The sequence below is a fragment of the Saimiri boliviensis genome, chromosome 4 (genome assembly GCF_048565385.1).
Source record: "Saimiri boliviensis isolate mSaiBol1 chromosome 4, mSaiBol1.pri, whole genome shotgun sequence".
NCBI lineage: Eukaryota > Metazoa > Chordata > Mammalia > Primates > Cebidae > Saimiri > Saimiri boliviensis.
In genome coordinates this window covers 111332174-111355373 of record NC_133452.1, presented here as the reverse complement: position 1 = coordinate 111355373, position 23200 = coordinate 111332174, and the positions used below count along the sequence as shown (strand labels likewise).

At 37.1% G+C, this 23200-nt stretch overlaps 1 protein-coding gene across 2 annotated transcripts in view; it reads right to left on the bottom strand.

Annotated features, from left to right (window-relative positions):
- IMPG1 (interphotoreceptor matrix proteoglycan 1) overlaps positions 1-21142 on the bottom strand; it is a 146914-nt gene extending 125772 nt beyond the window's left edge. For both annotated transcript variants that reach the window (XM_003923274.3, XM_010334155.3), the window contains exon 1: positions 20899-21142. In XM_003923274.3, coding sequence (XP_003923323.1) covers positions 20899-20965 — 67 coding nt within the window. In that variant the 5' untranslated portion in view covers positions 20966-21142. The remainder of the gene's footprint in view (positions 1-20898) is intronic.
- Positions 21143-23200: the final 2058 nt, after the last annotated feature.

The window sequence follows — 23200 nt, the reverse complement described above, 5'->3', positions numbered from 1 at the left end:
GGGTACTGAGGCTAAGAGCGGCAGTGTGTGTAAACAGTGTAGTCAGATCTAAGTCACACATAAATGTGAAAGAAAGACCTAGGTTTTGATGTTGGGTTTGGGAGAAAGAGAGAGGGAAAGAGGGTGGCAGAGCATGGTAACAGGGTAGTCAGATCTCAATTCCTCATCTTTTACTCCATCTCTTTCCTTTTATCCATCCTACCATTAAAAAATTATTGATGAACAGTTGGGACCATTTACTATGGCCTCTTGAGACTCCAAGCATGTGGCTTATAGAGACTTACAATCCTATTTTACTAGGGAAGTCTCTGAAACCCATCTCTTCTGAAATGTGATACAAGGGGAATCCAAGCAGAATAGCTGAAGAGCAATTCAAATCTTGTTGCAAAGCATAAAAGTCCCTCAATATTGTGGAGGGTGGAGAAAGTCCACATGGGAACACATATTCCCATCACTTTGAGAAGTCTCAGAGTGCCCTGTGTTTGTGTTAGGCAGAGGTACATTCTTAGAATCTCCAGGAAGGGAGGAAGTTTAGAGATGAAGTGGCTCACCCAACGACACACTGAACCCATAAATCATAATCTCTGGATAGAATATAGGCATCAACAATTTTTGAAGATCCTTGGGTAATTTCAATATGCAGGCAGGTTTGGGAATCACTGTTTTATAGATCTGCTAAGATGTTTCCAGATGAAGAATCAAGATAATGCATCTTAAACTGGCTTACACAGTAAGAAAGTTATCACCATCAAAGGAAAACCAGAGGCGGAGAATGTCTGGTGGAAATGGAGGTCTGGCTCTGACTTCTCTGGCTCTGTCCCTTCATGTGGTGATATCATCTACTGGCAGGCTTCCATCGAATTCCCCTGATGATGGCCAGCAGCAACTGGATCACCACCTTGACTCTCATTCATGTTGAAAAATAGCCTTTCCCTTAGGTTTACCTGACTTAGGCCATGTGCCTGGAGCAAGACCAGTTGGAAGGGATATACCGGTGCTGTTGGTTTGATCTGAGTAATTACAAGGCAGGGCACTGGGATTACCAGAAGTGGCTCATTCTACACAGGAGTTGGAATTGGTTTTTCCTGAGTCAATATGGCTACATGGCAAAATCAGAGGTGCCCATTCAGTCTAGGGGCAAAGTGCGAGAGAGGGATAGGAGCTGAGCACACAGCTCTCAGTACCCATTACAGTTAGTCAAATGTGAATTTTTTTAGGAATATTAATTTTAATGATCCTTTCAAGCAGTTTATATGTTATAATAGACTTGTCATAATAAAAAGTAAGTTTTTGTTATTATATATGTTAATTGCCATTTAGAATGGAAGAAGCAGCTGCCTCTTTGGGTACTTGCAGGCCTAGGCAGTGTAGTACAGACCGTATCAGGGACACTGTGCCCCTGTACGCCGGCCCTTCTCCATGCTTCTCACTGTGCCTGCCTGTAATGTATGGGGTCCTGCTATTGGGCTGGTCCTGTTCGGTACCTTGTCATCCCCACAATCTCTGGTCCTTTGGGGCTGGTCCTGTTCTTACTGTCTGATGTTATGCCCTGTAGAACTCTCTGAGTCACTTGGCTTGGGAAGAGTATCTACTCTACCCCGGCTCTGGAAACAGTGTTGCTGTCCTGGAATTTTTCCGAGGAGGATCCTTTTGGAGGCTAACACTGCTGATATCCAGGCTCGCTGACGGAGATCCTATTTGATATGGGTCTTTAGGCTTCATCCTATCAGGGTATGTACAGAAGCGGGGGGACAGGGTCACAGATTTTCCCTGTTTCTCATCACTTCCGTGAACTCCCATCTTTCCCTTTCCCCTACTAGGCTCAGTATTTCCCTGTTCTCCACATGTCAACAAGTCCACACAGCGGGGGTCTACAAGGGTGAATTAGGGTACCGTGAATCCATTTGCCTGGGATACCCCAGTTTATAGCTCTTATCCTTTCATTCTCACATGTGTCCCTGTTTGGAAAATCAATTATAAGGTCACCCAGTTTTAAATACTGTTGCTGGAGAACACCCAAGACAAATACTCCACAAATGTTTGTTTCCTTCCTCTAGGAAATACCATGTTCCACCTTTGAATATCTCCACTTAGCAAATTCCTTCCTTTGGGTTGAAAATTACTTTCTGATAACTTCCGCATATCAGTCCCATTTCTGCCTTTGGTACAGCAAACACCAAGCTACAGCCACTTCCATAAACACTTCCTCATATTTTTTTTTCTGCTTTAGGTTCTCTTAGCTGAAGACACAACCTCCATTTTTTTTTTTTTTTTTTTTTTTTGGTATCACACGAATATTAGATACTTCACTCTCCTCTGTTTGTGTGACATAAAACCAACCACAGAGAACCCTCCTGTGATGATGCTATAGCTTGGGTTGGGATTAGAATCTTTTGTCTATGCCTCGGCCCCATCCTCACTAGAGACGAGGTGAGAGGACAGGAACTCACCTGAGTCCGAAGATGTCTGTAGGACAGGCCTCAGTGACAAAGCCTGTTACAGATTTAATGAGGTAAAAAGAGCTAATAGTTGCTGGAACTAATGAAAGCACTCTTGAGTAAGGCAATGAGACCAGATTAGATGCTGTTCACCAGTGCTGCATAAATTGTAATGTTGATACTAAGATTCTTTGGGTACACTTTTATAAGTTTGATATCTTTGGTTTATATAAGTATTTGAAAAGGGAGGCGAAAGCTAAATGAGAATGAATTGGTAGTTGGAAGACTCGCTACAGAATGGAGCATATTTAATAGAAGACTGGAAAAGTTTTTGAGGCAGAAAATCTCTACGATGATGACAAAATGAGTATAACCTACGTGATGATGAATTGGCTGCCATCAACAACTACCTCTGAATGAAATTTGGAGTTACAAAGAGAAGGGCAAATTGATTTCAGAAAAAAGGAATAACCACGTTTACTTTGAGTTGAAAATTACTTTCTGATAACTTCCAGATATCAGTCCTATTTCTGCCCTCTGGTATAGCAAACACCAAGCTACAGCTACTTCCATAAATACTTCCTCATATTTTCCCTACTTTTGATAGTTCTAAAAAGAATATTGAAGTAAGAGAATACTAGAAGAGTTTAATTAAATAAATTATAAATTAAGAAAAAAGACCATTGTATTATTTTAAATTATAGATTAAACACTAGGAAAACAACCTTTAAACCAATAGGTTTTGGAAATAGTTGTATCATTGAATAAAGAAAAGACAGAAATGGAAAGTAATACATCTGAATATTCAGAACTTCTAAATATAGATGAGAAACAGCTGTAATATGCATGATGCTTACTTTCTGAATGTAACTTAGATATGTTCATTATTTATGAAAGAAAAAAGTAGTGGCAACACAAATCATATAATGTCACTTAACTATTCAAAATGTTTTCATAGAACCGATGGTACACAGGGCCTGGTGCTGTCCCTTACTGGTTGTATAATGTGGGTGTACTTGACCTCCACGTGCGTCCTGAATTTCCTCACCTATCAAGTGGGGAATAATAATACCTCCCTCACAGGGTTTCTGCTATAGTAAATGAGTTATAACACGGGCAGCATCTAAAACAGTGTAAGACACAGTGTAAGTGCTCAGTAAGAATGCCTGTATCAGGTAATCGAGGCATTCCACTTGCTGGGATTACTCTTCCTTTCCTTTCCCTTTTTCTTAAAGTAAGATCTCTAAAGCTTTATTCAAAATTTTCATTAGTCAGTAGAATAACATTTTATAAATCAGTGAAAACCGGGACCTACAAAAATTTTGAAATACCAGCAATAGCATGAAATCACAAAGTGTAAAATTAGACATATTTTAGAACTGGTTTGTCGGAAGAATGCAGCTAACAAGTTTTCTTAATATGTCATGGTTTCAATGTATTTTTAAAGTATTTTGGTTTAAAGTATTTTTGTTTCCAGCACAGCTTGGTTCTTATTCCCACTCTGTCCCTACCACTCTTCCTTTCTGACTTACTTTTTCACGATGCTATTCCTCAGCCCTCAGACAAGACTATGCCTATGCCCTGAAGTCTTCCCGCTTCCACACTGCAGTGCTTCTGTCTGGTTTGTCTTTGAGACGAGAGAACCCTTCTCTTCCTTCTCTGTTGTTGTGTTTCTACTTTTCTTTCAAAAACCAGTGAAATATTACATTCTTCACTAGGCTTTCTCAGGTCCCACATTCAGATATCATTCATTGCTCCCCTCTGTTCCTCCAGGGTGGTTCATATCTCTGTGGCATTCACAGATTCACCTGTATTTATTAAGAGACTACTGTTTCAGGTCTGCTATGGTATATAGAGAAACAAATGCCCTGAAACTTGTGTTGTAGTCCTTCCTTTGTCCTGTCTTGAAAATGTGGTAAATATATGAGTTTCCACATTTGTGGACTACAAATACCTTTCGGATCTGTATGGTAATCTTGCCCTCCCCTTCCCAATTTATCTTGGTGCTTGCCTAGTGCAATGTTTTGTACACGACAGACATATAACACATATTAATTCAGTGAATTAATGAAAAATGTGTGTGGGCAGATTACTTTTTAAAAGAATACATGTGTGAATTAGATTTGTTTTTAAAAACGATTAGACTATAAAAAATGCTTCTTATGTCTTGCCCACCTACATTATTGCAACTCCTCTTTGAAATTTCTGTCCCACTTTTAAATGTCTAATATCAGAGGCTTAGGACGCAGTCATCTTGTTCAAGATAATGTTCTAGGTGAAAAGGCAAATAGAAATTCTTTTGTGAATAAACACCAAAAACAAAATACAGAAAAGAGATGGTTTATGTATAAAGTATATTTTAGTACAACCTGCATTCCCAGACACTTTCAATATTTCCATAAATAAATAATGAATGGAACCAATTAGATATGTGGAGGTCAATGAGGAAGAATATCATTATTACCTTGCCCTTATGGATGATAGCTCCCTTGCCCCTCAATTATTGTACTTGATAGGAAAAACCATAATCATGGTTAAATTCAACCCACTGCCTGCCCCTTACCTGGATCTTTGTATAGCTGAGCATGGCTGAGAAGAACAAACATTAGAACTCACTTTAAATTTATGATCCTTTGGTAAAATCACAGTATATTTCTCTGGTCCAATTCAGTTTTGCACTCTCCTGGAGAGCTACACACTTTTGTTGGATTTCCTGTTCCTTCTTGCTGATTCTTACTCTTAGCTGATGAGCTTGCTTCACATTTTACTGAGAACAAGAGGAGCCAGAAGAGAACTTCACAAGCATCCAGCACTGCACCTGCTCACTGCCCACTGGCTGTGTCTGTGCTCGTAGCCTATGCTTTCCTTCCTGTGACTATTTGATGATTGGTTTGTGCTCTTACTTAGGACCAACTCTCCACTTATGTACCACGTCCCATCCTTTTTCACCTCTCAAGAACGTTTTTCCAGAAACTCTTCTCTCACTTTCCTACATCATTATTTCCCTTTTGCTACTGGATTATTTCTAGAAGGACGCAAACATGCTATTATTTTTCCTTCTATTAAAAAATCCTCTCTCTATAGCATGTTTCCTCCAGCTAGCAGCTCATTTTTCTATTTATACTGACAGCAAAACTCTTTAAAAAGATCTGTCTTTTCAATGTGGCAATTTCTCAAAGACCTAAAGACAGAAATACCATTTGGCCCAGCAGTTCTGTTACTGCATATACCCAAAGGAACATAAAGCGTTCTGTTATAAAGGCACATGTATGCGTGTGTTCATTGCAGTATTGTTCATAATAGCAAAGATGTGGAATCAACCTAAATTCTCATCAATGATAGACTAGATAAAGAAAATATGGTACAAATATACCATGGGACACTATTTGGTCATAAAAAAGAAATGAGATCATGTCCTTTGCAGGGACATGGATGAAGCTGGAGGCCATTATCCTTAGCAAAGTAATGAAGGAACAGAAAACCAAATACTGCATGTTATAAGTGGAAGCTAAATGATGAGAACACATGGACACATAGAGGGGAACAACACACACTGGGGCCTATCAGAGAGTGGAGGGTGGTTGGAGGGAGAGGATGAGAAAAAATAACTATTGGTTATTAGGCTTAATACCTGGGTGATGGAATAATCTATACAACAAACCTCCACGATACAAGTTTACTGATGTAACAAACCAGCACATTTACTCCTGGACTTAAAATAAAAGTTAAAATAAAAAAAGATTTGTCTTTCCCTCCTTTTCCAAGGTAAAGCAAGGTCCTAGCGAGTGAGGATTTCCTCTGATATCACATGCATAGCTACCAATACCTGCCCTCCCACCACCTTTACTCTCTCTCTCTCTGCCTCTCTCTCTCCTTTATTCTTTTTATATTTCAGTATTTGCAATGTGCTTATAGAGTCTGGTGTTTTCAACATGCAAATATGATACTTCACCAGAAGGTGTGACTATCTAACACACAATATACAGAAAGTGACTGTAAACTGTAACTCCACTGATCCCTTCTGTGAATTTGGATATTGACATTTGTTGATGAAGATGGTGGTGAGGGCTGTGGTTCTGTAAAAACATTTGGGAAAAGGCAGAGATTTACACAGTAGGATGGGCTCCCTTGAGCTGGGAGGTTCTCTTGAAAGACCTGGCAGGTAGAAAGTATTTAGGTGGGTATAAAGGAGAGCAAGATGTCAGTTGGCAGGGAATCTTCCCCAGGCTAAGGAAAATGGTTGCCACTGAATCCTTAAGTTGGGGAGGGTGGTGTATTTATTTATTTTCTTTTTAAATTTAGCCACTCTATCTGGGAGCTGACCTAGATTCTGTAACCCAGCGTAACTATGATAATTTTGGAAATTTCCAAATATATAGAAAGGAAAAATTAAAGGAACAACCACTGAATCTAATTTATCCTAAAAAACAGTCCTATCTGCCCAAGGATGTGAGTGGCAGTTCTGAAATACTGAGTTTTGACCCCTTATTTATTGTTTAAAAATTAGGTTTGGGTTGGGCACAGTGGCTCATGCCTGTAATTCCAGCACTTTGGAAGGCTGAGGTAGGCACATCACTTGAGGCCAGAAGTTCGAGACCAGCCTGGCCCATGGTGAAACGCCCATCTCTACTAAAAATACACACACAAAAATTTAACCAAGTATGGTGGCACACCCCTGTAATCTCAGGTACCTGGGAGGCTGAGGCAGGAGAATCGTTTGAACCTGGGATGTGGAGGTTGCAGAGAGTGGAGACTGTGCCACTGCCCTCCAGCCTGGGCAACAGAGTAAGAATCCTTAAAAAAAAAATTAGGATTGGATCACCTAAGCATGTTTATTAGCTAATGTGAAAGCTAGCCCTTTAGTCAAAGTACTATTTTCAGTCTAGGTTGAAGGCTGATGGCCATGTGACCTCAATGTTGACTGGCATCGCTGAAGACATTATAGGCCACATCATCTCCTTGCCGTATCGCTGAAGAGCTTATTACTTTATTCCTTCCAGTACAAAAGCTGGCTTCCAGTCATAGGTTGCTTATAAATTTTCCATTTCAGGCTCAGCTTTGTCTACCAAGTCATTCTCTTTCTTGATTCTATATTCAAGTGGATACTTACCAACCTGTTTGGACCATTCCTCACCAAACTGTCTGTTCTAGAGAAATTTTTTTTAGCTATTTAATCCTGTAGACGTACAAAAGCTTACTGTACACATACAGTGGCAATCCTAGACATCAGGAATAGGAGAATCAGGCTTTCACGGTAGCATTGCTATGAAAGCAAAAGCCATTGGCATAAGCACTTAGCAAACCCATTATGTCTTCCTAGGGGAAAAGGTCTCGATGTCTTAATGAGTGAATTAATGGGAGCAGAGACAAAATTTACTGGAATTTCTGCAGAACAAAAAGCACCATTTGAGGAACAGAACTCTATAGAGAATCAGTAGATAACATTTCAGCACCAAATCAATGACCGGAAGTTAAAAAAACCCACAATTTAACTTTTCCCCAATTTTTCTAACCTTACTAAAAAAAGTAAGGGACTGCGGGCTTTTTGCAAATATGTCTCTTGTTTGTGATTCATTATATCCCGGTCCTCCCACTACATTAGTAGAATCTCAATTATACACCTGAGAAAATTTTCCCAAAGAGCAAAGGCAATTAAATACAAATCATGCTTAACATACCTGAGTATGTATCAACAGATTATGCAGATTTTCTGACTACTTTGTTCAGTCTGTCCCGGAAGATTGCATGGATTTTAAGCACACTGTCTTCTGGGCAATAAAGTGGAGAACACAGAAGCTTCTACGACTTCCTTTCCCACTCGCCCTCCTACAGGTAGTTCTTAACAAACTTGCACAACACCAGCCCCAATCTGTGGCCTGGGAGGCAAAACTTGTGGGAATAAATGATACAAAAGAAGATCATAGAAAATAAGGAAACTTGCAGTTATTTCCTTCAATGAATTAGGAAGTAAATAGCCTTTCACAATAGTCAGCATGCATGCTGATGATCGATAATGCGTGGGGTGGATTCTACACCATTTTCCTCTCTGTAGCTTTTGAAAATCGGATGCCATCATTGTCTTTTTTACCTCCAAAACTGGCATTTGTTCAGCAGCAGTACTCCTACTGAGGATACAAATCAGTGGTCTCCTACTGAGGATACAAATCTCTGAAATAATTGAGTGGTTGCATTATTCTTCTCTTCTTGCAAAAATCAGGTTTAACCATCACAGCTGCTATGTCAGAAGGAAATGGTTAGGGACCTTGGCAAACCCTTGCAAGACATGAGAGGTTTCTAGTGCCTACCTTCAGTTCCATACATGTACATATGTACTGAGCCCTACCTCATTGATTAAAAATAAAAAAAGAAAAGAAAAGGAAGTACCAAATCTATAGGTGACATGCTGAGGTACACAACATATGCACTTCTTGCTGTGGGCCTAAGCAGTGTGGTGACTGGGCAGGAACAGAACCGAAGTTGAAGGGAGAGGTAGAAAAGGAGGTTGCCTCTTTTGTGCCCAAAGGGGATGATCCTCTGAACAGGTGGAGTTGTCAGTTCTTCAGGTCTGGTAAATGTCAGGGAGTGAAGAGGTAGGAGTCTAGCAGGGCTGTGTTTTCAACTGTACCCAGAGCAGAAATGTAAGCAAACTCCCCATCCATCTTAGTAGGGTGAGAGGGCAGGGCATACTGAGAAGAGGAGGAGTGTTCTTTCTCAAAGCTGACTAGCCTCTGTGTCCTGGGAAAGGAGGGAAACACATCTGAGTTCCTTGTTAAGGCGTTGCAGAAAAATGTAGTACATACTGCCTCCACTTGGGGCTTGAGATCACTTGATAATGCAGCCTCTCGGCAGAGGTATACTAACATTTAGCTGCCAGCTGCAGAGGCACTGTTCCCACAAGTTGAGAACTATACTTTTAGTAATGGGCGAACGCCTGTGCCTCTCAAATGGGGGTACAGGCACACTCAAGGTGGGCAGTACTGTGCCAAGGGTTGTGAGAAACCATAGGATCAACACATTGCTTCTTCGTGGAATGCTAAATTTGCTTTGGCAATTTTAGCAAAACATTGAAAATGTTTAGGACCACCCGAATACATAAACAAAGTCAACAAATCCTTTCTCTATGCATGAGCCAATCTTAAAAAAAATGAGAGTAGGATTTTTTATAAGCTGCGATTATAAAATGTAAAATGTAAAATTGTAAAATGCATTATCACTTTGAAATAAATGAATAGAGTTGGATTAATGCTGAGGTCAGGTTGGAGTAAACAGAATGTAAAACCGAGGTGAGAACAGTTATATTAAAATGATTAGGCAGCTTGGTGAAGGTTTCATATGTGGCTGCCTAGTTTTCGGGGGCTGACACAAACAAACCAGTCCTTTCTCCAGCAGCTGGACTTTTCATTACCCCTCAAATCGTCCTGCTGCCATCTCCTCGTATGTATAGATTAAGGCCCATTAAGCCACTCCTAATCATCTTATTCTTACATTAACTCAAGTTCCACTAACCTTTTTCACTGCTCTGCCTCCAAATTATTATTATTATTATTATTTTTTAAGACAGAATCTCACTCTGTCACCCAGCCTGGAGTGCAATGGCATGATCTTGGCTCACTACAACCTCTGTCTCCTGGATTCAAGCGATTCTCTTACCTCAGCCTCCTAGATAGCTGGGATTACAGGTGCCTGCCACTAAGCTTGGATAATTTTGTATTTTTAGTAGAGACAGGGTTTCACCATGTTGGCCAGGCTGGTCTCAAACTCCTGACCTCAGGTGATCCGCCCGCCTTGGCCTCCCAAAGTGCCGGGATTACAGGTGTAAGCTACTGCTCTGGGCCCTACCAATTCTCAATTATGTGTACTTTTTGGATACCATCTCCATAAGTTTCAGAATGTGGGCTTAAGTAAGTACACAGGTCAGTGGTAAGAGAATCAGCAAGGAATTTTACAAGTAAATCTGAGATTATGATTGTACACGAATGTGAGCAACAGTAATACTTTGCAGAGCACTGTTACAGCGTAGGTTGACATCAAGGTTGGAAACCAAGGGGTTATGCTATAGAGTACCAGGTAATGGATGAGCGGGAGGTAGGTTCAGTCCATGGTATTTGAAGCTGACTTGGAGGTGGATGGGGACAACAAGTAACAAGAATTCACAGAGACCCACTAAGAGCTTATAAAACAAATTCCAAAAATTCAGGCAGAAGCTAACTTCAGAAGCTGAGGTGTACTGAGGATATATTGGGGAAAAGGAATGTGGATTTACCTATGAGACATAATAATTTGTGCCAAATATCCACTTTCCTTCTGGTTCCAGCTGTGCTGAGGTGCTATAACACAAGATATCTTTCTTTCTGTGATTGCTAAGACTGCTATTTATTTGGGGGAAAAATTTATATCATTCGATTCCTATCATATCTGAAGTACTTATCTCAGAGTCAGCTCTAATTTAGCTGAGCATCTCTGTTTTCTGGAAGTTTGTGCTGTCCATGATTATAATATTACAAACCACACACTACCTTTTGGTCTTACTGCTGTCATGTAAACTTCATCTCAGAGTATGTTGGGAATTCTCAGTAAAGACAATTGCATATATACAGATTGTTTGTTGCATATATTACCAAAAAAGAATGATATTCCAACTACTGAAGCATAGCAGAATTGGAGCAGATCAAACAGAAACAGCTGTACATCTTTGGCTGTTAACCTTCAGATGCATAAGCACCTATTGGTTCCTGCAGGAAAGTTAGGTAGACTTCATTTTGGGTACTTGGGAACTGGAGCTATAGTACTTTCCTCAATTGGGCAAATGATTAATTTCTGTTTGCTCTGGTTTGTAACTTGAAAGTAGATAATAATATTTCCAACACTAGATTTTTTTATTAGTGCTTGCCTATTATGTAGTTTTGTTTTGAAAATTAAATGAGAAAAGAGATATGGGCATTTTGTAGAGCGCCTGGGACATTGTTATCGGTTATTATGATCTAGTACCACTCCATTCTGAGGTTTAGGGCTAGGCCTGGTAGGCATTGGATTGCCTGATTTAGCAAATAAAAATACAGGAACCAGTCAAATTTAAATTTCAGATAAATAACGAATATTTTATTTTTCAGTAAAAGTACGTTCCATGGAATATTTGGGATAGCAGATGTATTTGGACAAAATGCTCCCGTTAAAAGACAGAGATTGTCAGACTACATTAAAAGAAGTTCCCATGATTTGTGGTTTTAAGAGACACATTTAAGTCAGAAGACATAGAGGTTAAAATTAGAAGAATGGAAAAAGTTATAATAGAAAAACACCAATCAAAAGAAAGCTGATATGTTAATATCAGATGAAGTCAGAGCATTATTGTAAATACTAATAACCAGCTTTGGGGCGTGGGTGAGACTTGTGTCATTTGCTGCTTTCTGTGTGTTAATACTCTGTCATGACTGATTTCAAGCCACCAATGTGACATAATAGAACACTGAGTTTGGAAAAGACGTGGTCAATTGGCTCTTATTCGAGCAAGCCAGTTCCAACAAACCAGTGGACAAAGTTCATTATTAGCCAAAAAACATTACAAAGACAAAGAAAGACATGTCATAGGAAGTTAAAATTCTATGCACTTAATAATACATTAATATATAATACAAAGGTTGATAGACAATATTGAAAATAAAATCCAGAATAACAGTAGGTACATGTTAAGATATTTCTCTTAATTGACAAAATGAACAAATAAATTCAGTAAGTGTAGGGAAGATGTGAAAAACATGCTCAAACCTGACCTAATGGACATGTATGAGGCATCATCTCTCTAAACTATAAAATATACCTTCTTTCAAGCAGATGTAAAATAAACAAAAATTGGATACATGCTGTACTAAATTTCAAATCTGATATCACATGCATCATGTTCTCAGACTAATAGAGAAGTAAGCTAGAAATTAGTTTGAAAAACAAACGCAAAATCTTCATATATTTGAAAAGAAAAAATTCTTCCAAATAACCCATATGTCAAAGAAGAAATAATTATGGTTATTAGACAGTATTTTTCTTAAATGATAAAATTGCTACATAGTAAAACTTGTGGAATGAAACTAAAGCAGTTCCTAATGGGGATAATACCATCAAAATGCTTATTTTAGAGAAAGGAAAAATGTGAAATATTAATCACCTATGTATCCATCTCAAAAGACGAGTGTAAAAAAAATGAAACCGCGTGGCCAAGTTTTTTTCTCTTAACTTCATTGTTATCACTGCTTCTGTGAATGAGGGGAAATCAGGCTGCGGGCTCACTGGGAGAGGGAAGGTTTGGAAATCTGGCTAGGGGACTAGTTTAGGGAATAGAGATGAGTACGACTGTGGAATAGCTTGTGGGGCCCAGCTAACCTGACAGTGCAGGAATTCATTTCATGGAAGCTCTCTGTTTGAATTTCTCTAATAATACTTGGAAGCTCAGGGATGAGAATAGAAAAAAAGCAAAAATATCTAAGTTTTCCTAGAGTGAGATTAAGCAGATGGGACAGCGGTCAAGGAACACAATATCTATTGCACTACCAAGAAGACCGTTGAGAGTGGCTCAGTAGCAAACCGCAGGACCTAGGATTCATGTGCAGCCTATTGAAGTCTGGATAGGCTGAAGAACTGGACAAAATGGCAGAGGCTGAGGGACTGATGTTTTGATGAGAATAGGATCAGAGCCAATAGAAAAGAGGCAGAGAAATTATTGAAAAGGGGGTGTTTCAGAATCTTGTATCTCCAGAGGCTGAAAAGACTGCAGATCTGGAGGTGAAGTTTCAGTGTTTTGAGAGTGGGGTAGGGGGAGTGATATTTTTCAGGGCAGTGTGTTTTGAAGAGACTTGCCCATCATGTGTCAGGTTGCACCCATTAAGCAGTGTACTGTCTTTAGGTACATAACACACTCTCAAATAAGCTACTTACTACTAAACATAGACTTTTGTCATGGGCATTTAAAATGACACTATCAACAGATGACTCCAATTCTTTGAGGAGTTCAAGACATGACACCTTTTTAGTGAAAAATAGGCATCCTAAGATAGGTGCCTCCATTTCTAGCACAGAGCTATTCTGAGATCAATTATGAAAACAGATATTAGAAATGGCACTGAACCAGCAATCATCTGGTGGTATTAGCAAAGGAAAGCTGGTTTTTGAGTTAATAGTAAAAGCCATATTAAGTCCACTCATCATATTATAGAGGACTGATTATTATTATTATTAGATGTAAGATAGAACTGGTTACAAGTCACATCCCAACTTTGGTTCTAATTCTCCCACTTCAAATGATTTTAGGAATACTACTTAGCATTCTCTGCCTTAGGTTCCCAACCATGAATAAGCACAAATTAGCTTTATCTTTTATTTAAAAAGATATGTTAATCTAAATGATTATTAACATGATTACTGTTTGCAAAGTGTTTTGATCAGGTCTAAGCTGATCTGGGTAGAATGGGATAATAATAGTGTTATAGTATTTCATAGTTCAGCTTACTTAAATGTAACTTTTGCTTGTTTATAAATGCAGCAGGAAGCTTAAGACAGCCAAATTAGTCCTACATGTGTTATTTTCTTTATGGTGTTAAAACAGTTGTGAAGCAGAAACTTTTCACTAATTTTGAGGTTCTGACTTTTCTCCATGAAACTTCTCCTCATTTAGTTTTCCTTAACTCTTCTTTTGGGGGGCAATTATGAAAATTGATGCTTGCTGTGGTGAAGAGACTTAAGATGGCTGAATGAAGAAAATGAAGTTGGAATGAATTAAGATGACTTTACAAAAGCATACAGAAAGACATTGTTTCCTCAAGAATGACTGAATGTAAATGGGAAAATATTTATCGACATAATACAACCATATGCTGTGAAGCAGCATTGTTGTTCTGTAGCTCTTTCATATTCTTCTTACATTCCTTCTGGCTGGAAGACAGGAGCAATAGAGGGAGAATATTCTCAGTAAATAATTACAGCAGCACATTCTGCTGCTAGTTCAGAGCTTGACAGCAGCATTTCCATATATGAATTCTCATTACCAGGGCTGTGTCAGTCAACCTCATGAACTCATTGTGAGATAAGCTTGGGCATGCAGATTGCCTTGAGCCCAAAGCAGAGTGCACCCTCCTCCTTTATTACAGGTTTCATCTGCTTTGGTGATCTTGCTTTGTGAGGCTGACATCGTAGCCTTGGAAGGAAAGATCTTAGACAGTGAACTTAGGCCCAGTGGTTGCTGAGTACTGTCCACTGTGGAAGATTACAGCTCACATTTTGGTCAGAGACTTTCCTTTCTTTCAGCAAATTGCTTTGTGTTTTTCTAAGGCTTGGTATAACAAGTTCCCTCCCCATGACTGCAGAGGCCTTTTCTACCCTTAAGCAAGAAGGGGTGGTGTGGATGGAGACCTCGGTTACCCCTGAGTGTGGTACTTTATAATACAATGATGAGGTCAGGAGTTTTATTATGGTCCTTACAACATGGATTCTGAGTTAAAATATAAGCCTAGAGACGACTGTGAAAAATAAACTTTCTTGCTTCAGATAAATTATTTTAAAATAGCATAAAATATGTGAAAATGATTGTGGCACCAAAGGTATAGAGTATCCGAATTTCCAGACATAATTAGTATGCAAATACCACTGATGTTCAAGGTGGTTGCATTTTCATGATTAACAGAAATGGCTAAGAAACTAGTAGGTCATTTCAGCCCTGTTTAATTAGCTCACACATGCAATAGTCCCTGAATGTGATTAGTGACACAAGCGTAAAGGGGCCACAAGGCAGCAAGTTATTTTTATTATTAAAGCAAATATGTAATCTAATAAATGGTTTCAGGTGTGCTGCCACAGATTGTTCATTTGTACCCGAAGTATCTTCAGTTTACGTGGTTTCCATTTTAAGAACATCCTCTCAGATGTAATTGAACAAGAAAGTCTGCCTGGGACCTTTGAATGACGCTGACCTGAGACTAGCACAGATGAACAAAATATAGGAGCGACACAGTTAATGTGCCTACCATTGGGCAGCTGTCTCAGGTATGCAAATGAAGCTATGTTCCCTGTTAATGAAGCCACAATGAAGGAAAATATCTTCTGTGTAATTTTATGAAATGAGAGCATACCCCAATAGTAAAGGATGGCAAGAAGTGGAGTGTCTGAAATGCAAATTTCCTGACATTTCACAGCTACTAAAATAATTATCCTACCTTAGTGAACTAATAATAACTTAGTTAAAGGTTTCATTTAGTATAATCAAATGTAGTGGAAAAGACACATACTAAGATAAACACTATTTCCGTTTTAGGACTTGCCAAGAATATTATTTTTCTTTCTCCTACGCATTGAATGTCACAAGCAATTAAATGAAATTATTTATGTGAAATGGAAAAGTAAGAACATAAAGCAGTGTTGTGCATATCAGATGCAACTGGTATTTCCATTATGAACCTCAAAGAAAGGAGCCTTGGTGTCTTAATGAAGTAATTGTTCTTTGAGCTCTTGAACTATCTTTTGTTGTGCTAAAACAATTTTATATAATGAATGTTTTGAAATCAAAGCTCTCTCACCTTTAGGTATTTGTGGAAAAAAACTACATTCAGAATCTGCAAAGCTTAAAAAACTTTTGAAATATTGGCATGTCTTTGAATCATTTTATATTCTGTATCTAGCACAATATTGAGTATATGGTTAGCATTCTGCAGAATTAAATTGGTAAAAAGTCACCTAAGGGCATAGAAAAACCTTTGAGAAACAATTTGTAAATGTGAGTCAAATACCATAAAACTGTTCACATTGTTTTGACCCAATAATTTTACTTTAGTGAATTTATGCTGAGTCTTAAATACTGAGGCTTCTGCACAAAGCTCTTTATTGCAATGTTATTTGCAATAACAAAATAATTAGTAATAATTAGTTTTGTTGAATATTTAGATAAAGCATATCTTGACACATTTACTGAAAGAAACATGCAACCAATAAAATGATGCTTGTCAAAATTAGATGGCAATGTGGAACATTCATATGATGTAATAAAACTAAAAAAAAAGACTGATAAAAAATTTGTGTGTGGTAGAGTGGCAATTGTGTAAAAATTAAATACACATACCTAGAAAAAGTAATGCTAGCATAGATTGTGTTTGGATGGAAGTACTATTAGTAATTTTCGTCTCTTTAATTTTTCAAAACTACACATCTTTTAAAATGAAACTGCTGAATTTAGCTAAACACCCAGTTGCTATGCTTAGAAGCTAGTTGTGTTGAACTGAACCTTTCTTTTCTCTCTCCAAACCATTTTCTATGTAAATATACTCATGATTGTTAATTGGCCACAAATAAGAAACCAGTTGGCTGAGGTAAAACTTTAATTAATATAAACCTTACTAACTGAAGATTAACATATATTCACAGATCTAAGATTCTTATGAAATAAAAAGCCCTAAATGAGTAGCAAGTTAGGTTTTTTTTTTTTTTTTTTCAGTATGGCTAACTGGAGACACTGGATGCCAGTTCTCCTTAGAAAGAAGACTTGTGGTGGCTCACTCCTGTAATCTTAGCACTTTGGGAGGCTGAGGTGGGTGGATCATTTGAGGTCAGGAGTTTGAGACCAGCATGGTCAACATGGCGAAACCCCGCCTCTACTAAAAATATAGAAATTAGCCAGGTGTGATGTCAGGCACCTGTAGTCCCAGCTATTCAAGAGGCTGAGGCAGGAGAATCACTTGAACCCAGGAGGCAGAGGTTACAGTGAGCTGAGATGGTACCACTGCACTCCAGCACGGGTGACAGGGAGAGACTCCATTAAAAAGAGGACTCAAAGACTCAAAGTTACAGCTGAAAAATTATAAATAGAATTTTAAGAGGAAAGTGCTGGACCATAGTGGAGAACTCGCCAGAAGAAGCTAGGGCACAGAAAATCAATGCACCAGGAAATGGCCATACTTCTTAAAGCAATCTCCAAATTCAATACAATCCCATCAAAATATCAATGCTATTTTTCACAGAATTAGAAAGAAACAATACTAATATTCATATGGAACCAAAAAAGAGCTCAAATAGAAAAAACAACAAAAGAAAGAAGCTAGAAACATCGTATTCAAATGATACTACAAGGCTATAATAATTAAAACAGCATGGTACTGACATAAAAAGATATATATAGAATGGAATACAGTAGAGAAACCAGAAACAAAGTCACATACCTACAAGCAGTTGATCTTTGACACAGCTGACAAAAACATATACTGGGGAAAGAATATACTATTCAATAAATGGTACTGGGAAAATAGGATAGCCATATGCAGAAGAATTAAACTGGACTAATATCTCTCATTGTATGTAAAAATTAGCTCAAGATGGATAAAAGACTTAAACATGAGACCTTAAATCTCTAAACATTCTAAATGGAAACCTAGGAAAAACTCTTCTGGACATTAGCCTACAGAAATAATTTATCACTGAGACTTAAATAGTAAATACAACAAAACCAAAGATAGACAAATGGAACTTAATTAAAGTAAAATGCTTGTGTACAGCAAAAGAAATATTTAACAGAGTAAAGAGATAACATGCAAAATTGGAGAAAATATTTGCAAATTATGCACCTAACAAAGGGCTAATATCCAGAATCTATAAGGAATGCAAACGACTCAGCCGGAAAAAACTAACCCCATCAAAAAGTGGTCAAAGAAGATTTTTCAACATAACTTAAAACAGAACCACCACCATTTGACTCAGCAATCCCATTACTGGGCTTATATCTAAAAGAAAATAAATCATTCTACCAAAAAGACACATGCACTTGCAAGTTCATCACAGCACTATTCACAACAGTAAAGACATAGAATCAACCTAGGTGCCGATCAGTGGTGGGTCAAATAAAAATTGTGGTATATATACACCATAAAACACTTTGCAGCCATAAAAAACAAAACCCAAAATGAAATCATGTACTTTGCAACAACATGAATGAAGCTGCAGACCATTATCCTAAGCAAATTAATGCAGAAACAGAAAAGCCAATAGTGCATGTTCTCACTTATAAGTGGGAGCTAAACAGTGGGTACTCATGGACATACAGATGACAACCATAGACACTTGGGACGACTAGAGGGAGGAGGGCAAGAGAGAGACAAGGGTTGGAAGACTTCCTCTTCTGTACTGTGCTAAGTACCTGCATGATGGGGTCAGTACCCCAAAACTCAGCATCATGCAATATACCTATGCAACTAACCTGCATATGTATGCCCTAGACCTACAGTAAAAGTTAAAATTATTTTTGAAAATTAACAAAGAACATAAACAGATATTTTGCAAAAGGAGACATACAAATGGCCAACAAGCATATGAAAAAAATGCTCAATGTCACTTATCTCAGAGGAATGCAAATTAAAATCACATTGAGATATCATCTCACATCAGTCAGAATAACTATTATTCAAAGTCAAAAAATCACGGATGTGGAGAAAAGTAAATGCTTATGCACTGTTAGCAGAAATGTAAATTAGTATGACCTCTATGGAAGATAATATGGAGATTTACCTAAGAAGTAAAAATAGAACTGCCCTTTGATCCAGCAATCCCACTGCGGGTATCTACCCAAAGGAAAAGAAATCATCATGTCAGAAAAATACCTGCATTTGAATATTTATTACAACACTGTTCTCAATAGCAAAGACATAGAATCAACCCTAGTGACCATTAATAAATGAACGAATAAAAAAATGTGGTTATATATCCATGGAATGCTGCTCAGCCAAAAAAATGAATGAAATAATGTATTTTGCAGCAACCTGGATGGAACTGGAGGCCACTCTCTTAAGTGAAATCACTGAGAAGCAGAAAACCAAATACCGCATGGTATCACTTACAAGTGGGAGCTAAATAATGTGTACACAAAACAAAGAGAGTGGAACAACAGATACTAGGCACGCAAAAAGACGGGAGAGTGGAAGGGGAGTGAGGAATGAGAAGTTACTTATCGAGTACAATGTACACTATTCAGGTGATGGTTACACAAAAGCCCAGATCTCACCAGTATGCAATATATCAGTGTAACAGAACTGTACCTGTACTCCCTAAATCTATATTAAAGAAAACCAACTAACATGTTAGATTTCTTTATTATGTAAATATTGGGCATTGTTTCCTAGAAGTAAGCATATAACAAATGGCAGTTTTTTTTGATAAGCTGATTTCATTTCACTTTTGATATATATATAGTATATTTGTATATAATATTATACATAATTATATTTGGAGTTGTGTATAATAGCTGATATGTAATATATGAAAATATAAAAAATAGTCAACAGAATTAATGTGATAAAAAATTTAACAAAGCTGAATTGCTTGGTTAAGTCTATGAAATAGTCAAATTGTTTTACTTTATCAAATTCAGTTTAGAATATACCAGAAGCTCATTATTTATTTCTAATTACAATAATTTTTATAAATATAAACATTTATATATAATTGATGATTTAATGAAAAAGGAAACTTTTGCTTCTTTCACTATTGTTTATAAATAACAAAACATGAAGAAACCTTTTTGAGAAATTTTTTCTCCCTCCAAATGCAACTACTGAGAAATTCTGTATAAAATAACTGATGGAATCATAGTTATTTTATGACATACACATGCAATGACTATTAATTTTACTTTGTCATGGATATTCCAAACCAATACTTTAGTTAAAATGTTTATTGTCTGAAGCTATGTCATCCTTAACAAAAACCTTACCATTATTGACTTCAAATGTTGAAAAGATTGAGTGTAATAGTTAGGCTTATATAAAAAATTGAAGCTTTCTCCAACAGGCTTTTTTTTTTTCTTTTTTAAAACACACATTATTTTTCTTAAAACAGGCTGTTTGTGGCTTATTTTAATTTCATATTCAGATGTAGATTTGCCACAACAACACAAACTGCCTAGTTCTTTGATGTGTACAACTTACAAAAACAACCAAATTTTGAAGTTGATTGTCATCATGAACCCTGAAGATGAAGCATACTTGCTATTTTCTAAGGGAAAGCAACTCAAGATTTCATTATGAGAAGTTTAAAAAATACTTTTTTTTGTCTGACCATAAATTATTTAAAACATTAATTTTATTTTTAGGTTTTGTTTGTTGAGTTTGGGTGGATAAATGGAGTTAGTTTTGTGTGAGTTTTATTAATACAATGTTGTTTGTATTAATAATAGGAATTTTCAATGAATGTTTTAGAACAGCAAATAGGATGCATTAATCTCTCCTAGTGTGTTAATAGTCACTGCACTTAAGATCATATAATAAATATTAAATCAAGTGAAAATCATTTCTGATAATTATTCAATCAGTCTAGCAATATTTATTCAAGGCCTACCTTAGACTAGCCCCTGAGGTAAATTGGTAACCTTGCTGGTTCTAAATACTACTATCATCAATAGATTTTATAGATAAGCAATTGAAAAATAATCATTAAAATAACTTACCTTTGGTTCCTTGAACCTGGAGGAAAATCCAAAAAACAAAAATAGCTCTTCTAATTTCCAAATACATTCTGGCTTTTGTGCATTGGTAATTCTGATAACAATCACAGAACAACCTCAAATCCCATTAAAAAATAACAGAAACGTGAAAAATAATTAAATATTGATACCCGCTGATTGAGGAGGATAACCTTCGTGGTTTACCTTTATGAGGGTGGTAATTTATGAAGAACATGTAGCAGTGTCTGTTTCTGGGATAATCTGCTTGTCTTTCCCTTAGGTGTAATCTCTGCTTAAGGGCCAGCTGGAGGAACCTTTATCTCATTAACCTTCTGGAGGAGCATCTGTCAGCCTAGCTCCAGGACCCTGAATACCATTATAAACAAGTGTCTACAGACATACTTTTTTCTTAGTTATTCACCTGTTAACAGTGACACAGAGAGCCAGAGGAAGTCCTGCCAAGCAGAGAATAAGGCTGACAGTTAGGGTAGATGTTTTCTAAAATGACATGCACAAGAAACCTCTACTAAAAGAGCTTAATTTCTATCCCTGAAAGTATATGCTTATTCAATATGTATTAGTCTCTGTGGGTAATGAAGCTGTCTCCATTCTCTTCTATGTTCTGCTTTATAAATTGCCTTTGATTTGGAATTAGATACATGTGGCTCTTTTGATTTAAGTCTGGTTTTAATTTTTAAAATCTGTATGCACAGAGTTTAAGGAGTCAATTATTTTTTACAAAGTTTATGAGAAAAAATTCTGCCTTTCTTCTACCCATACTTTCTTTCAAAGGGGAGCCATTTTTACTTCATTAAGCTAATTCTTTTAGTAGTCTCATTTGCACTTGTAAATAATCATGCCTCTATTACTATTTTGGAGGGTTTCACTTTTAGATATTATCAAATAATGTGTTGTGGATAGGTATTGTTCTTAGAGAGGTCCATAGATTACCCATAGATTTCTCAATGTGATGATGTAAGAACTATTATCTCTTTAAAAGTATATGTGGCAGAGCCAGGATTTGAACCTAAAGAGTCTGGTTCAAAAGCCTATAATCTTTTTTGTTTTTATTTTTGAGATGAGGTCTCCCTCTGTCACCCAGGTTGGAGTGCAGTGGTGTGATCATGGCTCGTTGGCTCATTGCAGCCTCAACTTCCCTGGGGTCAGGTGATCCTCCAACCTTAGCCTCCTGAGTATCTGGGACTGTAGGTACATGCCACCATGCCGGCTAATTTTTTGTATTCTTTTGTAAAGATGGGATTTCCCCATATTTCCTGGGCTAGTCTTGAACTTCTGGGCTCAAGTGATCTGGCAGCCTTGGCCTCCCAAAGTGCTGGGATTATAGGCGTGAGCCACAGCACCCGACCAAGAGCCTATACTCTTCATCACTATCCTTCTATGATACTTTTTGGAATTGTCTCTCTCTCTCTCTCTCTTTTTTTTTTTTTTTTTTTTTTAAAAAAAACCTTTTCTTAGTTTCTAAATACAAAATAATAAATTACCCCTAAATGTGACCCTGGATATGTAAATCTCTTCATATAGTTAAACACTTCAGATAGTCTCTGTTTCCCAGAGCTTTCTAACCCTCTCTAGTCTGTATTATTTAATTTCTTGTCATTGTTTACAGCAGTCATCTGGGGATTGCTGTTCACAATCATATTGAGGATTCCTTCAACCTCTCTCTTGTATTGGATTCTGTGATTTCTGGATCCTGTATTGTCTCTTTCTTAATCTCTTGTTTTAGCAGAGCACATGCTCTAGTACATTACCGAAAGTTTGTGGTCAATAAATTTAAAATCTTACACGTTTAAAAATGGTTTCCATCTATCCTCATACTTCGTTGATAGTTTGGCTGGATATAGAATTCTAGGTTGAAAATAACATTCACTTAGGTATTGAAAATGTTGGCTGTAGAAATTCTAAAATTTTATTACTGTTGTCTTCTTTCTCATGGTTTGTTGTGGCTTTATACTTAAATTCCTTAAGCATTATTTTCTTGGGATATGCAGAGGTGGTCAAAGGTAACAGATTTTTAGGTCTTATCTTTAATTACAGATTATTTTTGTAATATTTAAAGAAAATTACCATCAACTGGTATAGAATCCTACTTATAACAATGTATCTGAAAATGAGAAATGAACTCATTGAAAGATGTATCTGTTTTTACATAACCATATGTAGGAAAAATGATATGAGAATTCAATAGACTAGATCCATATTTATACATAAATATTTCTAAAATACATTCATATTAGCTGAGGAAATAATTCTCTCTTGATTTGCTATATAGCTTTATGTTATACTA